Here is a 25,407-nt window from a genome sequence, read left to right on the forward strand (position 1 = left end):
GTGTGGAAGATCCCAAGGGGGGTAGCTCTGGAAGCCCTATCTCCTTCCCCTCCCCTCCTCCTGCTCCCAGTTCTGGCTGGAGCAGCGTGTCTGTCAGTCCCAGGCAAGAGACAAGGCAGACAAAGGTTCATTTGTAAAGGACCTCCTGCCAGCACCTCCTCTCTTCCCTGTTTGCCCAAATTCATCTAGTCAGTTGGAGCATTTAAGAAGATTATTCTGCCAACAAGACCAAAAGGAAAGAAGAAGAAGAAACGGGTATGTAATTTTTTTCTGTAAAAAACATTTCATGTCATGTATTATACTCCAGAGTGCTGCTACAGATTAGGGCAGAAATGTGTGTGTGTGTGTTGACTTAAAAGGGAAAGATGGAGAGATCCTTTGAGGAAATGTTACATACTCTTGGAAATAGATGATACTTCTTGGGATAAAGAAAAAGAATGAGCAGAGGACAGAAAATGTATATTCCTTGACTAGGAAGTTATTTAACCATAAGCTTAAGAGGAATCAGATTTCTCACTGTTGTTATATTTAATATGCATATCCATTATGAAGCTAGTCCCATGGGAGATTTATCCACCCCTCAGAATTATATGTGGCTGTGAAATATTTTTCAAATGCAGTGCCTCTTCCTCTCAATTACCTAATCTGCATGCAGTTAATTGCAATGTCTAAGAAAGCAAATGTCTCTGCTTTTAAAAATCCTGACTCCTAAGAAGAAACTGGTATAAATATATGATACAAAGAATGAATTCATTGGTGTTCCTAACACAGAACACAACACAGAGTCTGTACTGCTAAGATAAAGAGAATATTTTCTCCCTGTGGAGTTTAGAAATAGTTTTCTTTAAAATTTCTTAACTCAGTTGCACAGGCTGTAGAAACACTCCCCAATTTTAGTCCTTTTCTCCTGGGATGATGATTTACTGTAGCTAAGAAGACAATTTGCAAGATGTAAGACTAGATATTGATGTCATCTTCTAGCATGCTCTGAGAGGCATGAAACCAGTTTTCACCTTCAAGAAGGCGCAGACTTAAGTTTTCCACAGATGCAAGTACTTTGGGTATTTAGACACTATGTCTGCTATCAGGATCTTTGAAAGGCTTGTCCATTTTCTAATACCACTTCTGTTCTCTATGGAAAAATTGTACTTCAGGACTTAGTCGTTTTAACACAAACCTCTTCTAAGATGGTTAATGAGAAAAAAGAGGATTTTGAAACTCACTGTGATTTTCATCATCCAAAAGAGGTGAATGGAAACATCACAGCCTGGGCAGTAATTTTAATCTTGCCCAACTATCATTTTGCTACCTCAGATGTCAAGTGTGGGGCTGGAGATTTCATCTGTTTCTGCAGCTTGGCCTCTCTATTGCTGCCTATTCAGAGAAATCTGAAAGTAGACCGCTCTTTCAATCTAGTCATCCACACTGCTACATTCCACTGCTCTGAATACCATTTCCCAGAACTGACATCAATTGCCTGCTTGAGCGTTGCACCATAAATGTCTGAATGCTGAAACTACATAGCCCTGTTAGTTTTGGCCATTTGATGGGATAATTTTTTTTTTAAATTTCCATTTAACTCCAGGCACTCAAAAGTTTGCTGGTACAAACTACCTTCACAGAATCTAAATATACAATTCCTTACTACCTGGTGGTGATAATGAGTTATTGCTTAACTGGGAATATCTTGTTCATAATTCTGATCTTATCCCTTATATTGATTTTTTTACAAAAATTATGTCAATACTTGGATATGAATGGCATCATACATTAGGAACAATGTTAATTACAAAAACTGAATTTAAAAAATGCATAATCAATTCTGGTTCTCTTACATATTTCTTCAGAACTTCAGTTTTCAACTTTGTTTTCTTTTGTAATTTGGCTATAGTCCAGGAAGAATTTTAAGTGCACATACCTCAACTGAAAGGAAAAAAATCAGAGAAACTTGCTTCAAATTGGCCAATCCTTTCACTTTGGTTGGCACTTGAAAATAATATGGTTTTTCTGGATTGCCAACGACTAAAGTTGGTGTCTCTTAGTGAAGAAAAAAAATAAAAAAAATAAAAAATAAAACAAAAACAATAAAACCCAATGTATCTCAGGAACATACTGGTTCAGACATTTTTCCATTTGCTAAATAAGCATTAAGAATATTTATCTACAATTAAGAAAGAAGAGAAGGTTTCAGTTGAAACATATAATTTATAATGTGTTAAAAAAAAAAAAAAACCTACTGTAACTGCTTGCCAGGTGTGGAACTTTCCGTCGCTAAATGTGACTAAGACTGTGGCCAAAAAAATCTACTTTGTACCCTGGCATGGATGTAAGAGGCATGTATGGCAACATGGTACATACCTGCTTTTCCAGAAATTTATTTGTTCACTATTTCAGTTAATGTGTTCACTTACTGTGGGCCCAGCATTGAAGCAAGTGCTGAGAGATTAAAATAAAAAAGTTACAAGCTCCATGATGCTATTATCATAGCTCCTTTGCTCTTTCCATTGCACTGATGTTTAATCTGTGCTATAAGAACTGTGAATTTGACTAAATAATAGCTTCTCATCGCAATCTGATACCTAAGTCACCTAACATGTGGAGAACATGGCTACACACGGGCAGAGCAGCATCATGCCTTCATGATGCTGGCATCTCTATCACTCTTCTGAGTATGTACCACCCCACAGCAGGCCCAAAGCCATAGACACTATCAGTAAATATCTTGCTTATTCTCAAAGTTGTATTTCTAGTCTTTGTCTTCAGATTCACCATATTTAACTGCTGAGTTACTCAACTTCTTCACCTGGCTCTCTAGTGGACATCTCAAACTTAACTATCCTAAAAATTTACTCTTAAATTTCCCTCAAATTGGCTACTTCCAATTCTTTCTCAGGTCAATAAAGAGCAACACCACTCAGGCCAAAAAAAACAAGAGTCATACTTCATATTTCCCATCTTGTCTTATATCTTTCATCAATCTCACAGAAAGCTCCTTGTTTTCTACTTCTAGTGTCTTGCTACCACAACATGGATCTTTTTCTTAAAGACATAGTTCATATCATGCTACTGTCTGATCTCAATCTTCCAAAGGTTTCCCAATACTGTCAGTAAACCTTAACATGGCCTATAGGACCTTCCACAGTTGTTTAAGATTTTCCTTCCTGACTATATAATTGAATCATAAAATGACAAATTCACAAAATAGTTATTTGGTTTTTGGTGAATTTCCTACTCCTCCATGTCCACTTATAGCCATATTTTCATATGGTAGGTGACTTACATATCATACTGACAAAGAAAAGGCATTATTTAGTCAAATTTACAGTTCTTATAGTACAGAGTATGTTTAAGTTCTATGCAAACAGAGCAAATGAGCAGTGAGAGTGGTAATGATTGGATCAAGGGAGGTGTCTTAAAAGATTGCAGTTCGAGGTTTATCTTTAGTGGGTCCTTTGGTCAGAAATTAATATATAAGGGAAAAAAAGAAGTACAGGAAAGCAACAACTTAAAGACCAATGTTTAGGATGAAAAGGATGACTGGTCTACCTACCTAGCTTCACAGAAGAGAATAAAGGCATGCAGAAGTACAGGAAAGATCTCAAGATTAGCCCTAAGAAGTTTACATAGTATTTTAGATATCACAAAGCCTTCTAGGATTTTGCTCAGGATAAAAGTGGTTTTGGAAAGTCATTCAACGCAACAAATGTGAGCCAAGCATTATACTAGTCCTGGGTAGGTTGTGGTAAACAAAACACATTGCTTTCATTCAGCTTTCAGTCTAATGAGTAAATTCACACATACATCCTTAAAATTGTGATAAGCAACATTAAAGAAAAGAGGAGAGTACTATGGAAGACTCAGGTTGAACTTCAAAGATGAGAAGGCTTTGAAGGAATAGCATTAAACTGAAACCTGAAAGTCAAGGAGAAGCCAACCACATAAAAAGCATTTCTAGTGAGAGGTCAACATAAGGGGAAAAGAAAGATTTCTTTTTAACTATAAGGAAATTCTCTATATATCTTTCTTAAGTTTGGTGAAATGAGCTATTTCCTAACAAAATACAAAGTATCAAAATTACTGGAGAAAAATATATATTACTTAGGATATAATTATACTAAAATTATTCATTATTTATCTGAAGTTGAAATGTAACCGTCTGTCTTACATTTTACCTGGCATCCGTATGTTTTAACAATGCTAATGTTGTCTGAAGAGACATCAAATATGCTTACAGACACAGAACCCCTCAGGGAGTAGAGGTATATGGGTTTTTAATTCATCTGCTTTTATGCAATAGAATGTAATGGTGAAGATTTGATGAATAAATCTGAGTTAAATTCAAATGTGACATGAGTTTTCTGAGCTTTCCATTCATATATCCTTTCCACTTATTCTCATTATACTACAGTCCTATATTTCCCTTCACAATCTCCTGCACTGGTTGGTACTCTATTCCTCTGATTTATCTTCGACACAGTCCATAAATGAGTTCCCTTATATTCTGCCCCTGGCATCTCATTTTCTCTTTATAATACCTTCATCTATCGTTTCTTGGCCTTTCGGCTAAGATCAAGTGTAGTAAAATACCTTCATCTATGCATACCAGCACAAAACAAACAAGCCAAATACATCAAAATGTGAGCAACAATCCTCCCTACACTGAAACTGTATTTGAATTTTTATTCTATTTGTGCTTCTCAATATTTTTGAAGTATCTACAATGAATAAATATTACGGTTTTTTTTTTTAAGAAATGCACTTTTGTTTTTAAAAATGCCAGTCAACTATATGGATCTAACAACAAAGAAAGCTTACACAGCTAACAGTCATGAATGAGCTCGGGAACAAACTCCACCTACATGTGGGTAAGCAGGGTAGTGAAAGGTCAAGTCAACCTTATCCAACAGTCACACAAATAAGACAAAACACCACTAGAAAGCTAGAAATAATAATATGATTATGTAGCAAAAAAAACAGGCAAACAGAAACAAAAAACATTAGGAAGATCAAAGGCGTAATATATATGAAAATGCCAGATTTGAAATAATAGAAAATTTATAGACATTAAGCAAAAAGATTAAAAAGAGCTATTATTTTCTTTCCTAACCATCCCTCAACCTTTTGATAGCAACCTAGTAAGAGATTAAAGGCAGATTAAAGGTCATTGCTGAATAGTGTGATGAGAGTAGATACAAATACAAGTCAAGTATAACCCGAGTGAATGGGTTTTGATTTGTTTAAAAAAGGGAAGACAACAAGAACTGGGAAATACATTGCAAAGTCAGACTATTAACTACAAACTAATTATTAAAATAATAGTGCCTGCTGACAAGTAAATTTAACAGCTCACTAACTTCCTCAAATAACCAATAGTTTTCTGCAACTGTGTATTATGTTTAGCAATCTACCTTCCCTGACTTCAGGCACTTAGAAATCAGGATACATTAATATTCTTTCACTAACATGCTCATCACTGTTTCCCACACACACAAGCCACAAAGAATACAAATAAGACACATAGACACAAAATCCTTGATTCCTGAAGCTTATATTCAAGATGGGAAAATATAGTATTTTATAATAATATAGTTGGTTACAACGCATACCCAGGCCATCGTAATGGCTTCGGGTTTTACTCCAAGAAATGGGAGTTATTTGAAGAGGTTATATTTATACATTGATTTTTCTTTTCCTAAATTCATTTAGTATGAACGAACATTGCCTTGCACAAAGGAAATGCTAAAAGATGCTTAATTGAACCATAAACTAGCTTGCCCATATTTTCCATTCTTTGACATAACTACTTGAGTTTTATACTAGTTCTATTCTCTGACTTCCTCAAATTCTCAGTTTTACTGTGCATCCTGTGAATATCTTTGCCAACTTGGGCATGGTATGGGAAGAAGGAGCCTAAATCATCAAAGAAGTATATAAAGATTTGGGCCTAAAAACAAGAGAATGATTCTAGGTTATATTTTAGCAGCCTCTTTATCTAGCACAAAATAAATAAGGCTTGTATCAGAAATATTAAGATTAGCATGAATGGCAAATAATTATGGGTCCTACTTGGGATCAAGTAACCACTGTCTTTATCCAAAAATGGGATCCAGAGGAACCATAGACTTGGGAAAAGGAATAGAAGAAAAAAGAAACATCATTTTGAGAATTTAACTGAAGCATTAAAATTACCAGGCTAAGACACAGCTGAATTTTAGGATTTATAAAATTTGGGTAGTTTTTGTATTCCTCTAAAAATAGCTACACATAGAAAAGTGATATAGAAAGCTTTGTTTGTGCCCAAATGGAGTAACAGAAACTAGATTTGCCTGTTGTCTTGGAATAACAAGGCATGTAACATTCAACATAAGATGTATGAAACATTTGTCAATATAATGAACTTCAACAATGATGGATATAGATCCCTGAGAGATAAAGGAAAAAGGAGAACCCTAAAATGTCCCTTATCTGCTGCCTTGAGAGAATTTCCACGTTGCAACACAGGGAAAGGGAACTCAGGCAGAGTCCAACAGATGCCTTGACTTGAGAAAATATACCTGAGAGACAGGGAGACCAAAGAGCTGGAGTTCACAGAACCAGAAAGAAGACCGTGCATGCAGACAGAGGGAGAACTCTGAATGTCTGCAGAGGGGCCCCCCTCAAATATTCAGCACAAAAAAATATCAGCATATGCAAATGAGGAAACTGTCCAAGGTCACAGACAAAAGGATTAGGAAACAGAGTGCTTGGCTCCCCACATGAGGCTAGGAATAGTCAGATCCAAACTGATCCTTTAGCTAGATTATGTAAGAAAAAGAGAGAAGACTGAAAACCTAAAAAAGACATTATAACCAATGCCATGGAACTACAAAGGACTATAAGAAAATACTGTGGACAACTACGTGCCAACAAACTGGACAATTTAAAAGAAATGGATACATTTCTAAAAATACCAAATTAAGACTGAATCATGAAGAATCAAACAGTTGACATAATTGCAACTAGTAAGGAAACTGAATTAATAACTGAAAACTTTCCAACAAAGAAAAGCCCTGGAAAATTGGCTTCATAGAAAATTGTACCAAACATTTAAAGAGCTCATGTACATCCTCAAATTTCCAAAAAATTGAAGAGGAAGGAACATTCCCAAACTTATTTCATGGGGCAAGAATCAACTGGACACCTTCGCCATAGGGATCAGGAAGAGACTCAGCAAGAAGACAAACCATACCTTCCCATGAGCCAGCTGGTGTGTGGGCTGGGAAACCAGAAGAGCATCCCCCATCCCTACGCTATAGGCAACTGGCTGACTCAGAGGACTCAGGGTGAGATGATAGCAACTGAGGTGAAAGCAACAGCTTGATGCTTGTATGGTCTGGTTGGCTTTGCAGGTCTGGGGCTGGTGGTCCAGGCATCTATTGGGAGAATGGCAGTGTGCATTGTGGTAACTGTGGGAATTTTCTTCTATCTTGTTTCTGAAATCTAATGTTTTGTTCATTTTTACTGTCTTGTTTTATTCCTGTATCTGGTAGTCTGAGCAACTATTTTGAAGATAACAATATGCAGTATGACAACCATTGTTAAATTCCTATCGTCTTGCTTTGAAAGCCTATACAGCTATTGTTGTTTTGTTGTTGTTCTTTTGCTTTTGTTATTCTTGCTTTTTCAGTTTGTTTGCTTCTTGATTTTTGTTTTTTCTTCTTTCTCTTTAAAATTAAAAAAAAGGAATCACCTTGTTACCAAAACAAGACAAAGGCACTACAAGAAAATTATGCGCTATTATCCCTAATAAACATAGCTATGAAAAATCTCAATAAAATATACCATGACCAAATGGGGAGTTATCCCTGGAATTAAAGAGTGGCCCAACATATGTGAATCAATTAATGTGACACTAAATTAATACAATTAAGGGGGAAAGTCACATAATTATCTCAATAGAAGAAAAGAAAGGAAACAGCTGCCTAGGGGAGGACAGCAAGCATTTTGACCTTTGCTCTGCTCCCTTTTTTAGTACTTCTATTTTTTAACTTTATTTCCTATTCTTTTTTCTTCTGTCTTACCTATTTCCTAACCTCCTTTCCGCCCTCTCCTCCTCTTTACCTACCGTACAGTACATCTGTGTGCTGTATATGCCATCAGAGAACCAGAATTAACCAGTGCTACAATTTAAACAGTGCCTAGTATTCCAGGGCCTGTTAGTGTAATCCTTAACACAAGTGGGCTTAGAGGATCCAAACAAAACTTACTGCTAATATAGTCACAGCTTCTGATAACCTCACTTTCACCCTCAGTCCCTAAATATACTTCCACCCATCTGCACGTTCCTCCGGTCTCTCTGAAATCCCAACACTAGCTTTTCTCCAGCTATAAAAATAATTTCAAGGGCCCAACCTTCTTTCTTTCTTACTGTAGATGACTTTTTTTCATTTCCCTCTCTTCTCAATGACACTGGCCTTTCCTTTTCTCCTTCCTTTCTCCCCTGACCCCACCTTCCACATCCCAGAAAAACTGCAAATAGTAATATAATATTTTAGTCCCTCAGGAATGCTGAAAAAGGATGAAATTATCAAAACAAGTTTTAATGTTTATGATTTGATCATAAACATGGTTAGGGCAGTGATGCTGTTACAGTAAAATCATCTCCTTACAACATAGTGTCAGGGTCTAACCTAATTAAATTAAATAGGGGTATACAATGCCTATTGACAAACAGAGCCAAGAATATATTACTGGAAAACAGAACCTATGCAAAGATATCTTCGTACCAGAAAGAATTCTCTTCACTCTATTTGATCTCAACCCCCAGAGCACACTTGTACACACACAGATGAACATGAAAAAACAAGGCAACAAAATCCCCCCTAGACCCTGACTCTCTCAGGCGGCCTCAAACCGGCACTGACAGAAAGCAAGTCAAACACCAAACAGCTAAGCTGTACACAAGAACTATAAAGGAAGCAAAAAAACTTGGCAAGTTTAAGGATGACTAGTGATTTCTTACTGTATATTTTTTTTCTTGAAATTCTGTATTACTTGTACCCTTTTACTGCTTTGTTTTTTTTTTCTCTCTTTAAATAATAATTAAAAAAAAACTTAAAAAAAAAAAGATGACATAATCCAAAACTGAAACAAACTGACCAAAATGGCTATGGAGGAAACAAATAAAAATTAGAAAAGCTAACTAAAACTAGTCAAAACATGAATGACAAATTCAACAAAGAAATAAACTCCACCAAAGGTTTCAAACAGAAACCCCAGAGAAAAAAAGTTGGAGTGAAGGGTACCTGAACCGCAGAAATGGCCAAACTGAGAGGAGTCTCTCACAACTCAACACAAAAAATGTATGTGGTCACATGCTCAGAGAGATCTTAAAAATGCTGAGAGGTAGAGGCAGGTCACTGAGACATGACCAGGAATGCATATCCTTCTTCCCAGGTCCTCCATTCTGCCTCCGCTTCCCGGCCACCATGATACAAACAGCTGTCCTCTGCCTAGAAACTTCCACTATGCAATTTCTGCCTTAGAGTGTGCTGACTATGGCCTAAAATCTCTAAAAAACCACGAGCTTACAGAAGCGTCTCTTCCTTTGAGTTATAAGTGCTGGGTATTTTATCCCATGATGAGAAAGGGACTGACATAGAATTAAGCACAGTTGCAAGATATAAGTTGAATTTCTATTCACTAATAACTATCTGGAAAAGGAAATTAAGACAGCAATCCCATTTATATTAGCATCAAAATAATAAAATAATTTGAAACACTTAACGAAGTAAGGAAGTCAGTGACTTACAAAATGAATACTAGCTGGGGATTTAGCTCAGCAGCATAAGCACCTGCCTTGCAAGCAGGCGGTTGTGAGTTCAATCCCCGGTACTGATTAAAAAAAAAAAAAAAAAAAAAAAAGAATACTAAAAAACATTAAATAAATGAAAGAAACACAAACAAATGGAAAGATAGCTAATGTTCATGGATTAGAACACTTAATATTGTTAAAATGTCCATACTACTCAAAGTGCAGATTCAACACAACCTCTATCAAAACCCAAAAGGTAATTTTTATGAAAATAGGAAAAAATTCTAAAATTCATACGAAACCACAAAGGACCCCAAATGATGGAGCTGTGAGTGGCACAGAAAGAGCCTCTTAGAGATTTGGTGTCCAGACACTGAAATATAACAACATGAGGAATAGAAGGAGAGAAATGGGTTTCTGGGACCCAGGAAAAATCTGAAGCAAAAATTGAAGCCCATGGGGAGAGTGAAGAGAAAGACCTCAATGCAGAAGAAGTAGGTAGCAGGCTGCACTTTCTCCCTCAGCTCTGACTCACTCAGTAGGAGGGATAACTTGAACCTGCAGACACAGAGTGACTACTGAGGATACCAGAGTCCTCCACAGAGAAACACATCAGTGGACCAGAGCACTATAGTGTACTGTAGTGGCTGGTGAGTTATTCATATTCAGACGTCCCCCAAAAGGGAAATGGGCCAGTAGCCACCTTTGAGAAGGGGCCAACTGAGTTCAGAACTCAGAAAGCTGTGGCCTACCTCCACCTAGTGGGTCCCAGTGATTGGGCTAACGAGCCAAATTCAAGTTAGCAGTAGGTCAGGCAGCTGAGTCAAGCCAGCAAGGAGCCAAGCTCAAGACAGCAGTAGGCATAGAGAGTGCTGCAGAGTGAACAAATATGGTTCCAGTCTCACGGCCAGAGATCACCCTGAACATCAGTGGAACTAAAGGTGCAGGTGTGCTGTGATTATCCACCTCCCCACTGTAACGCTACCACTGGTTCAACATGGAGCTGAACTCTATCTGTCTAAATTGTTTACCAGTGACAGCAGAGACATGTCTTGAAGTGGACTTTTTTATTTTCTTTTTTCCTTGTTTTTATTTTGTTTTGGTTTTTTCTTGATTGTTTGTTCTTGTTTTTATATGATTGTGAACCAGTTTCTAGTTTTGTTGTTATTGTGTTCTATTCTTATTTGTATTTCTTCCTTTTCTCTATCCCTTCTGTCTTCTTCACCAATTTCCTTTGCCATTCAGCCTTGCTTCTAATCTCTTTATCTTCTATTTCTCTATTTAAAAACCAAATCATCTATAGAGAACTATCCATCAAAATATCAGCAGAATTCTCAACTCAAACCCTCAAGTCAAACAGAACTTAGAGTGAAGTATTTTAAGCCCTAAAAGAAAACAATTTCCAACTCAGATTGATGTATCCTGCAAACTATCTTTTAAAACTGATGGACAAATAAGATACTTCCATGACAAAGAATATTAAAGGAAATTTATGAATACCAAATCAGCACCCCAAAATGTTCTGAAGAATACTCTAAAAAGAGATAACAATGATTACATTTCCATGAACCCTAAAAGAATGAATCTACCAGGCAAGGCAAGCAATTAAACAGGTAGGGTAAGAGAGCCAACAACAGGAAAACAATATGATAAGAATAAATGAATATGTACCAGCTATAACTATCAATGGTAGTGGTTTCAATTTACCAATCAAAAGAAACAGACTGGTAGGATGGGTCAAAAAGCAAGATTCAACAATATGCTGCATACAAGAAACACATTCATTTCAAAAAGAAATTAATAGGCTGAAAGTCAAAGGATAGAGATGTGACAGGAACCCAGAAAAAAACAGGGGTAGCTATTCTATTTGCAGATATGTAGATTTCAAGCCAAGATTGATTGAAATAAAGATACTACATACTTGCAAAGAGAACAATCCAAGAGGAAAAAATCATAATCAGAAATATATATATTTATATATAAATATATATATATATAAAATACCAGTGCAACCAACTATATGAAACAAATATTAATGAACATGAAAGCTCAAACAAGCATTAATACAACTGTAATAGGGGACCTCAATACCCCACTGTCACATCTGGACAGATCACCTAGACAAAAAACAACAATGAAATAATTGAACTGAACCAAATTCTTTTAAGAAAAAGACTTAGCAGATGTTTACTAAGTGTTTTACCCCAAAACATCAGAATATACATTTTTCTCAGCTACACATGGACATTCTTTAAAATAGACCACATACTAGTTCATACAACATGCTTAAGGAAATGCAAAGGAATGAAATTATATCTTGCATATTGTCAGACCATAGTGTAATGAAATTGGAAAATAATGGTAAAAGAAACCACAAAAACTTCATAAACACATAGAAATGAAATAATATGTTCCTCAACAACCAGAGTCATAGATGAAATTAAAGAAGTTGGACAGGTTTTACAATTAAACAATAATGACAATATAGTACACCAGAACTTATGGGACACAATGAAAGGAGTCCTATGAGAAAAATTTATAGCAATGAATATTCATATCAGGAAAACAGAATGAGCTCAAATGAACAACCTAATGTTGAACCTCAAATTCTAGAAAAAGAGAAGTCAAGCCCAAAGTTCATACAAGGGAGCAAATTATAAATATCAGAGCAGAACTTAATGCAATAGAGACTAAACAATACAAAGAAGCAATAAATGGAAGAGCTGGTTATTTGAAAGATTAAATAAAATTAACAAGCCCTTAGCCAACCTTATCAAGAAAAGGGAAGTAAACACTTAAATCAATGTAATTAGGAATGAAAAGGATCCTGAAGAAATCCAGAAGATCATTAGTACCTACATTGAGATCATATAATCTAATAAAATGGAAAACATAGAAGAAATGGACAGATTCCTAGATATATGTGAATTACCAAAGCTGAATCAAGAAGATATAAAAATTTTAAATAAACCAATAGTAGGCAATGAAATCAAAGATATAATTAAAAACCTTCCAAGAAAGAAAAGCTCAGGCCCTGAAAGATTCACTGGTAAATTGTATGAGCACTTTAGAGACCTAATTCTGCTACTCCCTAAACTTTTTAATGAAATTGAAAGGAAAGAAATACTCTCAGATTCACTCCTGGAAGCAAGCATTAACCTGATAACAAAACCAGAGAAGGATCCAAACAAAAAAGATAACTACAGGCCAATCTCCCTAATGAACATAGATGCAAAAATCCTCAATAAGAGACTGTCAAACAGAAACAAATTATCAAGAAGATTATGTACATGATCACATAGGATTAATTTCAGGTGTTATGGTTTGTGTTTGGATGGTCCCCCAAAGCCTCATGCAGTCATGGAGGTGACTGAATCTAGCATTTGTGATTGGTTCATTGTCTAGCAGTGGGACTGACAGTGACAGTGCTGCACCTTCCTGGGGTGGGTAGCCAGCATACAATATAAGGGAAGGAAAGATACATGCTTTTCCCTTTTTGTCCTTCTTTGCTCTTGTCACCTTTGGTATCTGCCACCACCATGAATGGTTGCTCCTGTGCCGTGTAACCCTGCCTTGGAGCCAGCTAATTATGGACTGAAACCTCCAAAAAACTGTAAACTAATAAACCTTTCCTTCTTTCATTTTGGGCATCAAGTATATTGTCTCAGTAATGAGAGAAAAGAACCAACATACCAGGAATTCAGAGATGATTCAACATACACAAATCAACAAATGTAATATACCATACTAACAGAGCCAAAGACAAAAACTATATGATCATTTCAATAGCTGCAGAAAAAGCATTTGACAAAATCCAATATCCATTCATAATAAAAACCCAACAGAAAATTGGGATAGATGGTATTTATCTCAATCTGAAAATCCATCTATGATAAAATAACAGGCAACAACATACTAAGTGGAGAAAAAACTGAAAGCTTTCACTCTAAAACCAGAAACAAGGCAAGAATGCCTACTGTCACTACTCTTATTCAATATGGTTCTGGAAACATTAGTCAGAGCAATTAAATGAAAGGGAGAAATAAAAAGAATGAGGATGGGAAAGAAGTTAAACTATCATTATTTGCAGATGACAAATTATCATACACTCTACATAAAAGATCCCAAAAATTCTACCAAAAGAATTCTAGATTTAATAATCAAAGTCAACACTCAAAAATCACTAGCGTTCCTGTACACAAATAACAAACTCACTGAGACAGAAATTAGGGAAATGACGCTTTTCATTATAGCATATAAAAGATGAAATACTTAGGAATCAATCTAATGAAAACAGTAAAAGACCTACTGCTACATTGAAAACTATAGTACTCTGAAAACAGACATTAAAGAGGACATGAGAAAATGCAGAGGTTTCCCTTGTTCTTGGGTAGAAATAACCAATATCGTGAAAATGGTCATATGCCCAAAATTGACATACAGATTTAATGCAATTCTGATCAAAATTTCATTAGCCTGTCTCACGGAATTAGAGAAAACAGTCTTAAAATTCATTTGGAACCAGAACAGACTTGAATAACAAAAATAATTCTGGGAAACAAAAACAAGGCAGAGGTTATCACAATCCCTGACTTGAAACTGTACTACAAAGCTACTATAATTAAAAACAGTACTGGCAAAAAAAAGACTTGAGGATCAGTGGAATATATTAGAAGATGCAGAAACAATTCCAAACATATTAGTCACCTTATCTTTCACGAAAGTGCCAAATATGTTCATTGGAAGAAAGATACACTCTTTAATAAATGGTTCTGGAAAAACTGGCTTTCCACAAACTGAAGATTAAAATGAGACCCATGTCTATTGCCAAGCACTAAACTAAGATCAAAATGGATCAAGGATCTAAATATTAAAACAGAAATACTAAATCTGATATAAGAGAGAATAGGTAGAAGTCTTGAAGACATCGGTGTAGACAAAGACTTTATGATCAAAAACCTCAATTGCATGGGAAATACTACAAAGACTCAACAACTGGGATGTAATCTTATTGAACAGTTTTTGCATAGCAAAAGAAATCACCAACAGAGCAAAGAGACAACCAACAGAGTGGGAAAAATCTTAGACAATTGTTCCTCAGACAAAGGACTAATATTTAGAATATAGCAAGAATTGAAAAAATCAGCCCCCCACCCTGATTTAAGGACCCAATCCAAAAATGGTCATCTGAGATAAACACACACTCTTCTGATGAAGTACAAACAGCAAATAGATACATGAAAAAATATTTAACATCACTGGTCATTCAAGAGATGCAAATTAAAACACTAGTCACCTCTGTCTCACTCTAGAAAGAATAGCTATTATCAAGAAATCAATAAATAACAAATGCTGGAGGGGCTGTAGGAAAAAAGGAACCCTCCTCCCCTATTGGTGAAAGTGTAGGCTGGTGAAATCACTTTGGAAATTAGTGTGGAGATTCCTCAGAAAACTACAAATAGATGTCCCATTTGACCCAGTTATTCCCCTTCTTGATATCTTCCCCAAAGAATTAAACACTTTATACAACAGCAATATATGCACACCCATGTTTAGAGCAGCACAATTTGTAATATCTAAATCTTGGAAACAACTGAAATGTCCACCAACCAAGGAATGGACAAAAAAAGATATAGGGTTTTTAATATAATGGAACTACTCAGCCATAAAGAAGAATAAAGTTGAGACTTTTATGGCAAATTGGATACACCTTGAAACCATACTCTTAAGTGAAATCAGACACACATATGTAAGTATCATATTGTCTGTCTGGTCTGAGAAACTTAAAGTGTAAAGAAGGACCAAAACATATAATAGAAGCTGTGAAGTAGGAAAAAAATTACTCAAAAGAAAAAGAGAAGTAGGGAGAGAGGAGAAGGAAGTAAGGAAGGGAAAAGAAAAAACTGATAGATAAAATAGAAACAACAGTTGTTAAATAAGGAAGGGAAGGGGGCTAAAGGGAATGAAGGAGAATGGGGAAAAAAGAGAAATCAAGATGTATCCATGTGCAGGTACAAACTCCCTATGGTGAATATGGTCATTACATTTATCTAAACTGTATCAGCAAACTTAAAAAAAATAACCAATCTTGAAAGAGAATAAAACTGGAAGCATCACTCTTTCTGACCTCAAATACATAACTAAGTCGTGGCAGTTAACAACTATGTGGTACTAGCATGAAGACAGATGTATAGACCAGCGGAACAGAATAGAGAGCCAATTTATTATATAACTGATCTTTAGCCAAATTGCCAATAATATGGAATGAGGAAGGAATAGTTTCATCAAAAAATCATGAGAATGAAAAAAAAGTGCCTTGGGAAATAACAATAACAACAACAAAAATCATGAGAAGGAAACGATGCAAATGCAAAAGGATGAAATTGGATCCTTACACTCAACATAAAAATCAACTCAAAATGGATTTTAAAATGTAATATCTAAAAGTAAGACTCATAGAAGGAAACAGAGTGGGAAAGCTTCTTGATACTGACTTTGGCAGTAATTTCGTGGATATGACATCAAAAACACAGGAACCAAAAGTGAAAACAGACAAATGTGTCTACATTAACTACAGAGTTTCTACACAGCAAAGGAAATAATTAGTAGAGTGATAAGATACCCTGTAGAATGAGGCAAAGTATTTGCAAGATGTGTGCTGGATAAAGGGTTAATTTTTAAATATGTAAGAAACTCTTAAAACTCAACAGCAATAATAGTAATCATCACCATCACCATCATGACTTAAATATGGGTCATAGGCTTGAATAGACATTGCTCCAAAGAAGACACCCAAATGGTCAACCAATTATGTATCTATATATCTATATCTATCTATGATCTTCAAGATCACTAATCATCAGGGAAATGCAAATGGAAACCACAAAATCAGACAACAAGTTTTGGCAAGGGTGTGGAGAAATTAAAACTCCAGTTGATAGGAATGTAAAACGGTGCAACTATGATGGAAGACAATATAGAGGCTCCTTATAAATTTAAAAACAGAACTACCATATGATAGGGTACTACATTTTGGATACATGTATTGAAAAGAGCTGAAACCAGAATCTCAAAGACCTACTAGCATCTCCATGTTCACAGGAGCACTATGCACAATAGACAAGATGTAAAAACAACCTAAATGTATATTGATAGATACAATGGATTTTATCTTACCAGTCGTATGTATAAACTATACACAAGCAGTATGGAATATTACTTATTATTAATAAAGAATATTCTGTAATACACTGCTCTCTAGATGGATGTTAGACTAAGTGAAATAAACTGGACACTGAAGGACAAATATTGCAAATTTTATTTAGTAGGATATCAAAAATAGTAAAACTCATTAGAATCAAGAATCTAAGATTGATTGTTGGAAGCTAGTGATGGAGCAATGGGAACTGTTAATCAATAGGTATAAACTAGTTGTGTAAGAGGAATAAGCACTAGAGATCTCTTTTTTTGCTTTTTTGTTTTTTTTTTGTTTTGTTTTGTTTTGTTTTTTTTCCTTTTTATTGGTACCAGGGATCGAGCTCATGACTGCCTGCTTGCAAGGCAGGCGCTTATGCTGCTGAGCTAAATCCCCAGCCCCTGCTATACATTCTTGTATTCAGAGATAGCAATTCTGATCTTGTTATACATTTGAAAATCTGTTAAGATGAAAAAAATCTGTGAAGATGTAAATCTTGATAAGTATTTATTACAATAGAAAAAGAAATAAAATTATAATACAAATTTATAAATAAGTGAGCACAAATGTATAGAAAATATGTTTAGAGTCAGAAAATGTAATATTATCAGTCAAGGAATCTCAATCAAAATGCCTGCAGGTTTTTTCCTACAGAAGTTGATGACTGGATATCAAAATTCATCCAGAAATGCAAAAGACCTAGAATTGCCATAATAATGGTAAAAGACCAAATTTGTGAGACTAATTCTCCCTGATTCCAATAATTATTATGAAGTTACAGCAGTCAAAACAGTAGTTTTGTAAATAGTGGTAAGGATATGGGGTAAACTAACTCATATATCCTATACCCTGTAGGAAGGAATTTAAGTCTGTGTAGTCACTATGGAGGGTCCTCAAAAGACTAAAAATAGAACTGCTGTCTTTAGCTCAATCACTCCTACTTACATACAGTAAGGAAATGAAGTCGGCGTACAAAAGAGTTAATTGCACGCCCATGCTTATTAGAGCACCATTCCCAATAGGTAGGATATGGAATCTTGGTGCCCAACAAGAGATGAATAGATAAAGTATGCTATATTTACACAATGGAGCATTAGTTAGACATAAAACCATGTTATTTCAGGAAAGTGGATGAAACTACAAGGCATCATGTTAAATCAAATAAGGCAGTCACCAAAAGACAAGTAGCATACACTTCTCTTATATGTGGAAACAGAAAACACCTGAACTAGAAGAGGGCTATTGGAAGAAAGGGAACAAGAGAAGGGGGAACAAAAGGAAAAGAAAGAATAGGAGAGAGGATGGATATTATTAAGGTGTAATGTTACATGAGTATAAATCCCTTGGTGAGCTTCGTTAATTTGTAAAACAATTTGTGTTAATAATTATGATTTAGAAACTCATTTTGACATAAAGATAGACAACTAGATCAATGGAAAAATGGAGAATATGGAAACAACCTCACACCTCTAGTGAAAACATTTATTTGGCAAAAGGAAAGATTAAATGCAGAAATAAGTATTTTAATGAGGTGCTAAACAAACACACAAAAGAGCCCGTATCCTGCACCATATTCAATAAATAATATGATCTTTTATGTAGTTCTATATATTACATTTATAGATTCTCAATGTCTTTTTTGTACAGTACACCTTGTCTATATGGTCCTGTATTGTTTGCTGATTGTACTGAACAGTACAATACCGTAGTTTTATGTTCTGTTATACATTACAGCAGTGCATGTGAGACCTATGCAAATAGAAGCAAAGTCATCAAGTTGGAATTTCCTTTGACAATTTCTTTGTTCTAATATTGCAATGCACATACCATATATAATGCATTATTTAATTTATAATCTAGTAGCAGGAATGCAGCTCAATAGTTAAACAAAAAATGTCTATATTCTCCAGCTAAGTATTCACTCAAGAGTTATAAACACCATAATCTGGCAAAAACTTAGACACTGTTCACAAAATTTTATTTATAATAGCCCAAACTGAAAACAGCTTAAATATCCCCTGACAGTTGGATGGAAGACAATTTACAGCGTCTATATTTGTGTCTACACAAATGGAAAGACAATAAACAACTTAAATATTCACTGGCAGTTGGATGGAAAGACAATTTACAGTGTCTACACAATACTTCTCAGCAATAAAAAGGAATCAGCTATTGATACATACAATGTACATAAATTTCAATATTAGAAAGATGAATGTAGTAAGTCACATAAAAGAATACATATTTTGTGATTGCACGTATATGTAATTCTAGTACTTGAAAATTAGCCTTTGGCTTCAGAAAGCAGAACAGTAGTTGCCTATAGAGGAAGGGGGACAGGGAGGGTGAGATTATAAAACGAATGAGGAACTTTAGGGATAGTAAATATGTTTAATCTCTCGATTGTGGATGGGTTTACAGGAATATGTACATATGAAAACTTTTCATACTGTTTAAGTATCTGCATTTCATCATATGTCAATGTTAACTCAATATAGGTATTAAAAATTTTTGCTTATATAGTGGGGTTTCAGCTGTATACCAAAATATTTTTTAAAAATATAATGGTTGTGATGATTTCTGCCACACAGTAAATATTCAATATATAACATCTTTACTCTTCTTGAAGATTAAACTGAAAAAATGTCAATGCAGCTTTTTAACATTATATATCTTTTAGCAGTTAAGAAAACCCCAATCTGAAGTAATAGAAGGTAGAATATTTTAAAATATGAAATTTAAGCTATTAGCTGCAAAAGCCTACCAAAAGATATAATTCATGCGTGAGCATGTATGTTAGATTATGATGCACTATATTATTGTAATGAATATCTTGCTCCATTAAGGAAACATACAAAAGAGAAAGAGATCTCATTTGTGTCCTCTAATATTTGAAGGTAGAAAATAAATTGGATAGTTGTAATTTTAAGAAAATATATAAACAAAGTCAAAAATGACTAGCTTAGAAAATGAAGTTGAAGAAAAGATAAAACTCAGGATTTTAATGGAATATTGTTTATTCTTTAAACAAAATAGTAAATGTGTTTATTTTAAAAGTCTAATCTTATCTAAAATGATTTACTATTGATATATGTCTAATCACCAAAAACTCCATACTAAAATTTCTTTTCAACAGTATTTTCTTTCAAAGTACAATATGCAATGACAAGTATCCTTCATCTCTTTTTTCATGCTAGGAAAGACATTGGCATTTGTCACCAAGATGAAATTCGAATGTCTGGGTATTCTTTGCTATTCTCCCTTTGCTAAAATAGCCTGCATTTTCTTGATGTGTAATACAGAAGCCGAGGAGCTTGATTATGTTGAGGATGAATATTCTGTAGTTGGATGCAAAAGATATACTTGAATATCTACTAGAAGAGCAATTATACTTTAGTTTGAACTCAAGGGATCACATCAGGACTGATTGGTAAAAGCTACAGAAAAATATCTTACAATAAGCAAAATATCAGTGGAATGTGTTGACTTAAATCATAATTGATTACTTCATGACAGCAAGTATTCAAGGACGGGCTATCAGTGGTGGTGAACCCAGGGAGGTGTGTCTCAGCAGGCTGTCTGTATCATTGAAAGCTCTAAAATATTCGCCATCACTGATATGCTTATAAGGAGGACTTCAAGTTGCTATTTTCAACTATAGCTAAGATGACATAGTTTATATAGATAAAATATATTCTTAATTAAGAAGTTCTAGCACAAATAAGCTCTAAAAGAAATTCTGGAGGATTTAAAAAACTTAGCAAAACTATAAATATTATCTAGAGAGTACCACCTTTTAATATCAGTTTTTCATTTCTGTTAGGATAGGAGCCTGTTCTTTGACAATACTATTGTTAGGGTATAAGCTATACAAGGTAAAGACTGATAGTTTCTTTTTTATCTGTCAGTCTTTGCAGTGTTGGAGATCAAACTGAGGGCTTCACACATGCCAGGCAATTGGTCTATCACAGAGCCATATTTTGCATCCCAAGGTTCATTATATCAATGATGTTATTTGTTCTTTTAATTTACCTGAGTAGTACCTTCATGAAAGCAATTGTCCTCTACAGAAGGCACACATACACACACCCACACACACACACACATACACACAGAAATCATATACACACACACATTGACACGCACAACCTAGTACCTTATTAAATGCAGATTCTTTACCCCTATATCCTTCCCCTGCGATTCTCATTTGGCAATTTTTGATGGAATTCAAGCATTTGGTTTTTTAACAAATATTCTAAATGATTTTTATCATAGATGGTCAGAAAGCTATACTTATACAATATTTATACTTATACTAAACAATATTTATACTAAACACAAAGAAGGTCATAAAAACACACCTCCTTTTATCCAAGAATTTAGATATATGTTAGAATTTTATAGTCACATGAATTATATCTTTTAAAAAAACAAGGACTGATCCATTCTGTTTTTTCCCTTATCTCCAGGCCAAAAGCCAAAATGAAATTTATGATACTTGTCGTCATTGGGCTAACTTTCCTGCTAGGAGCCCAAGCCATGCCTTCAAATCGCCTGTCTTGCTACAGAAAAATACTAAAAGATCGCAACTGTCACAGCCTTCCGGAAGGAGTAGCTGAGCTGACACAGGTTGATGTAAATGTCCCAGATCATTTCTGGGATGGGAAAGAATGTGAGATGACCTGTTACTGCAATTTCAGTGAATTGCTGTGTTGCCCAAGGTAAGGAAATGAAGTCATAAAACGTAGCACTATGAAATACATGTAGAACAAGTCTTTTAAAGACATCCCCCTCAAACTGCATTTGCTGCAACTATCTTTGTAAGTAAAGTAAATTCTATCCAAATCCCAACTGTTTTCTAGAACCACCACTGTGTGAGGAATTAGGTATTTTTAAGAAATGGAGTTTAGCAATTTAATAAAGCTAAATAAAAATCAAAAAATGTAACACATCAATCTATTAAATTTTAAATTCTCATCTGATTTTTCACTATTAAAAAATGTACTAGAGCTGGGCATGGGGCTACACACTTGTAATTCTGGTATTTGGGGAGTCTAAGACAGGAGCATAGCAAGTTTAAGACCAGACTAGGCCACGTAAGAAAAATCCTGTCTTAAAATGGAAAAAAAAAGTTCAGGATGCTTAAGTGTGAAAGCCCTGGGTTCAGTGCTCAGTACCAAAAAAAAATCTATTGATAGCAGAAATGAACCTCAGGATTGCCATCTTACACCAATTTAAAAACTAATAAAGTTTTAAAGATGCTAGAAGTATCAAGTAACCACTAGCTAGACAGAAAAGTTGAATGATGGTCAAAGAAAAATTTCCTACTTTCATGAATCAACCAAAAATAAAAGTTCAAATTATTTTCTGAACGTAGATATATCTTAAATATAAAACAATGACAGATAAATCAGTAAGTATGTTTAGCTCTTCATTCTAAAATTGTCTTCCTCTGAGTATTGAGGAATCTTTTTCAAATACTGACTTTGGACATTTCATACTGAAATTAACCTTTTCAAATTACTTTCTACACATGCCTTTTTATTTCCTGTAAGGAGGGAAAGGCAGCTATCTTACCAAGGAAGGATGTTAGAAACTTGAAAGGAACGGTATTAACCTACAAAATTGGATAATATCAACACTGAATCTAGAACTCAGGTATTCAAACTTGAACCAGATTTTTTCCACCAAGTCCGATGATTCTGAAAATGAGGTTCCCAGATCAGACTCATCATTACCTTAGTCCCTTTAAAACTGTGCATCTGTCCTCGGGCTCCCCACCCATATGCCACGGAAATTCTGGAAGTGGGACTCAGCAAATGGTTTAACAAACCCTCCAGGTGACACTGATGCATACTACAGTTTGAATATCATTTTACTAAGTTATACCCAACGTCTTGATGAATTAATCCTATGAGATGACTTAGCTGCTTCTGCACTTCAAAAATCAGTCAATTAATAAGAAAACACTGTTGCATCACTTGAAAGCAATTTACTGAAATAGACTTGTATTTGGTTTATGATTTGATTTTGTCATTATTTAAGCTCATGGATTTGAATAAAAGTGTAGCTGTATGAAAGCAGTTTCTTTTTGATATTGAAATGCCATTTTCCTGGTAGCACTTTGCTAAGTGTTTTTCTAATAAGCCATAATGATAACACCATCTTACACATATGTACACTTTATATTACAAAAGTCTATGTATTTTTATATTTTAACTTACATCATCTTTGTAACTAGAAGACAAGTGAGTAACTTTTTTTTAACATTTCTTCTTCTTTATGAAACCTAGAAATTTAATGACTTTCTAAGAACAGTTCAATTTTTGTTTCTTATTTGCAGATTTAAAAGTTCATGGCCCATTCTGGTATCAGAAAAGTAAAATTTTATATATATTATTAGTTTTGAAATTACCATACTTTTTCTTTAGAGATAAATGATAGTATATAAATGAAAACAGGAAGGAAAATAAAAGAATAAATTACCTTCTTGATCTTTGTTGCTCTCATGTCAAGTCCTCCCATTCATCTCTTTGTACTTTATTTCCTTAAAAAGAATAGTTATACGTGTCTCAAATCCTGGGAATGACTGTCTATTTCAAACCAATGTACAAAAGCTAACATACGGGGGCTGGGAATTTAGCTCAGCAGCATAAGCGCCTGTCTTGCAAGAGCGCAGTCATGAGTTCGATCCCTGGTACCGGTAAAAAAAAAAAAAAAAGCTAACATACATCTTAGCTTTCAGCTGAACTTAACTGATGTTCTACTTTCTTTCAGAGAAATCTTCTTTGGCCCAGAGGTCTCTTTTGTGATCCCTTGCAACAACCACTGAGAATCTTCATGTGTTCCAGAGAACACCATTCCTGATTTCCCATGTTATGTCAGTGTCATTACATTTCTATGACTATCCAGTGCAATAAAGCACAAATTCTATAAAGTCTTACTTGTCTTGCACAAGTAAACTTGTGTTAAATAGTAATAAAAGTTAATTCAATTTAATTTTTCTCTGTGGACATTATTAATAATTGATTAAAATTTTGTCTAGCGAATTTTCATTTATGAGGTACTCAGTACACACAGTAAAAGAATTCTGTCCCCCCAGATGGATGGCCACAATCCATGCTCAAATATTGGAACACGTTTGGTTGTTAGGCAAATGTTTTGTCTGTGCATATTTAATGAGAAAAATCTAGGTAAAAATTAAATTTATTAGAATGAAAACTGGGAAGTTTTCTAGTAAGAAAAAAGATGAATCAACAATTAAATATTATATATCACAATTACTTTAAACAAATTTTCATTGTGCTATTAGCTATATTGTGGAAGCAGCCTATGTATCCATTAACAGATGAATGGATATAAAAATGCAGTATTTATACACAATGGAATACTACTCTGCCATAAAGAAAAACTTGACTCATTTGTAGGAAAATGGATGCAGCTTAAGACTACAATGTTAAGTGAAAAAGTTTAAATATCACAGTGTTTCTATTACATGAAAAACCCAAATCACAAACAATGAACAAAATAAAGGATAGCTAATAGAAAGTAGGGAGACAGATCTCAAATGGGAAAGGGGTAAAGAGATGAACAGAGGGGAGAATGAGGGGGAGGGAAAAATACATGAAAAAAGGAATTAAAACCCAAGTCCACACAAGGAATGTGAACATTATGTACTGCAAACATGCACTAATTGAAAAAAAAAACTTTGAGGCACTTTCTTAGCTCCATTTCTCAGGTGCTAAGGCAAGTTTAAGATATTAACTAAAAATCAAGGCAGAGTTTGAAGAGTTACACTTTGCAAGCTTGTATATTACACACAGTTGAGTCCATAAAAACCAGGCTATCTATCTTAGCAGTATCAATTTTTTTGAGAATAGCAATACATTGAGATAAACAACTGATGATTAAAGAGTCACATAAATTTTAAAATTAATTTAAAAAAATTTTAAAGTAAAATTTAAAAACAATTTAAAAGTAATTTAAAAATCTTAAAATATGTGATTTCAAAGATATTTTTCAACTTTTAGAGGAAATGGTTTTGGGCTATGCTTCCATATCTTAAGAAGTATATGTTGATTCATAGTGGCCATCAGAATAATTTCAGAAATTCTGTCATGTTATAAAAATGTATTATATGCTTGGTAAATGTCAGCCATTATAAAGATTTGGGGATGTGTAATGAGTAAGATATACTTGTCTTCTTGGAACCTTTGTTGTAACAAAGCAAATAACACATAATTATAAATAAATAATTATTTATAATGTAAAACTTGGTATGAAGAGGTATATGGCACAATACAAAGTATTGTGGGGAAAAGTTTGAGAAATACTAATACACAATGTAGGCAATCCAGGAAACACCACTATTTCATTGAAGTACCCCTTGAAGGTCCCCGATGTGTTTCTGAAGAACTTT

The 25,407-nt window shown here is 34.5% G+C and overlaps 2 protein-coding genes across 2 annotated transcripts in view; one reads left to right on the forward strand and one right to left on the reverse strand.

Annotated features, from left to right (window-relative positions):
- The first annotated feature begins 7 nt into the window (after positions 1-7).
- Positions 8-23,987, forward strand: Scrg1 (stimulator of chondrogenesis 1). Its single transcript, XM_003469128.5, has 3 exons — positions 8-255; positions 21,458-21,709; positions 23,766-23,987. The coding sequence occupies exons 2-3, from the start codon at positions 21,471-21,473 to the stop codon at positions 23,818-23,820; spliced, it is 294 nt and encodes a 97-aa protein (XP_003469176.1). The 5' UTR covers positions 8-255; positions 21,458-21,470; the 3' UTR covers positions 23,821-23,987.
- The window catches only part of Sap30 (Sin3A associated protein 30), a 30,228-nt gene continuing 28,133 nt past the window's right edge, over positions 23,313-25,407 (reverse strand). Inside the window, exon 4 of the mRNA XM_063234751.1 lies at positions 23,313-23,535. Coding sequence (XP_063090821.1) covers positions 23,500-23,535 — 36 coding nt within the window. The 3' untranslated portion in view covers positions 23,313-23,499. The remainder of the gene's footprint in view (positions 23,536-25,407) is intronic.

The sequence above is a fragment of the Cavia porcellus genome, unplaced genomic scaffold, assembly GCF_034190915.1.
Source record: "Cavia porcellus strain 051 isolate PalLab524CR breed Dunkin Hartley unplaced genomic scaffold, mCavPor4.1 scaffold_24, whole genome shotgun sequence".
Taxonomy (NCBI): domain Eukaryota; kingdom Metazoa; phylum Chordata; class Mammalia; order Rodentia; family Caviidae; genus Cavia; species Cavia porcellus.

Excerpts from the sequence above, each read along its gene's own strand:
- Scrg1 (XM_003469128.5), top strand. The coding sequence starts at position 21,471 with ATGAAATTTATGATACTTGTCGTCATTGGGCTAACTTTCCTGCTAGGA. Across the intron at positions 21,710-23,765 it reads GAATTGCTGTGTTGCCCAAG|AGAAATCTTCTTTGGCCCAG; the intron begins GTAAGGAAATGA and ends ACTTTCTTTCAG.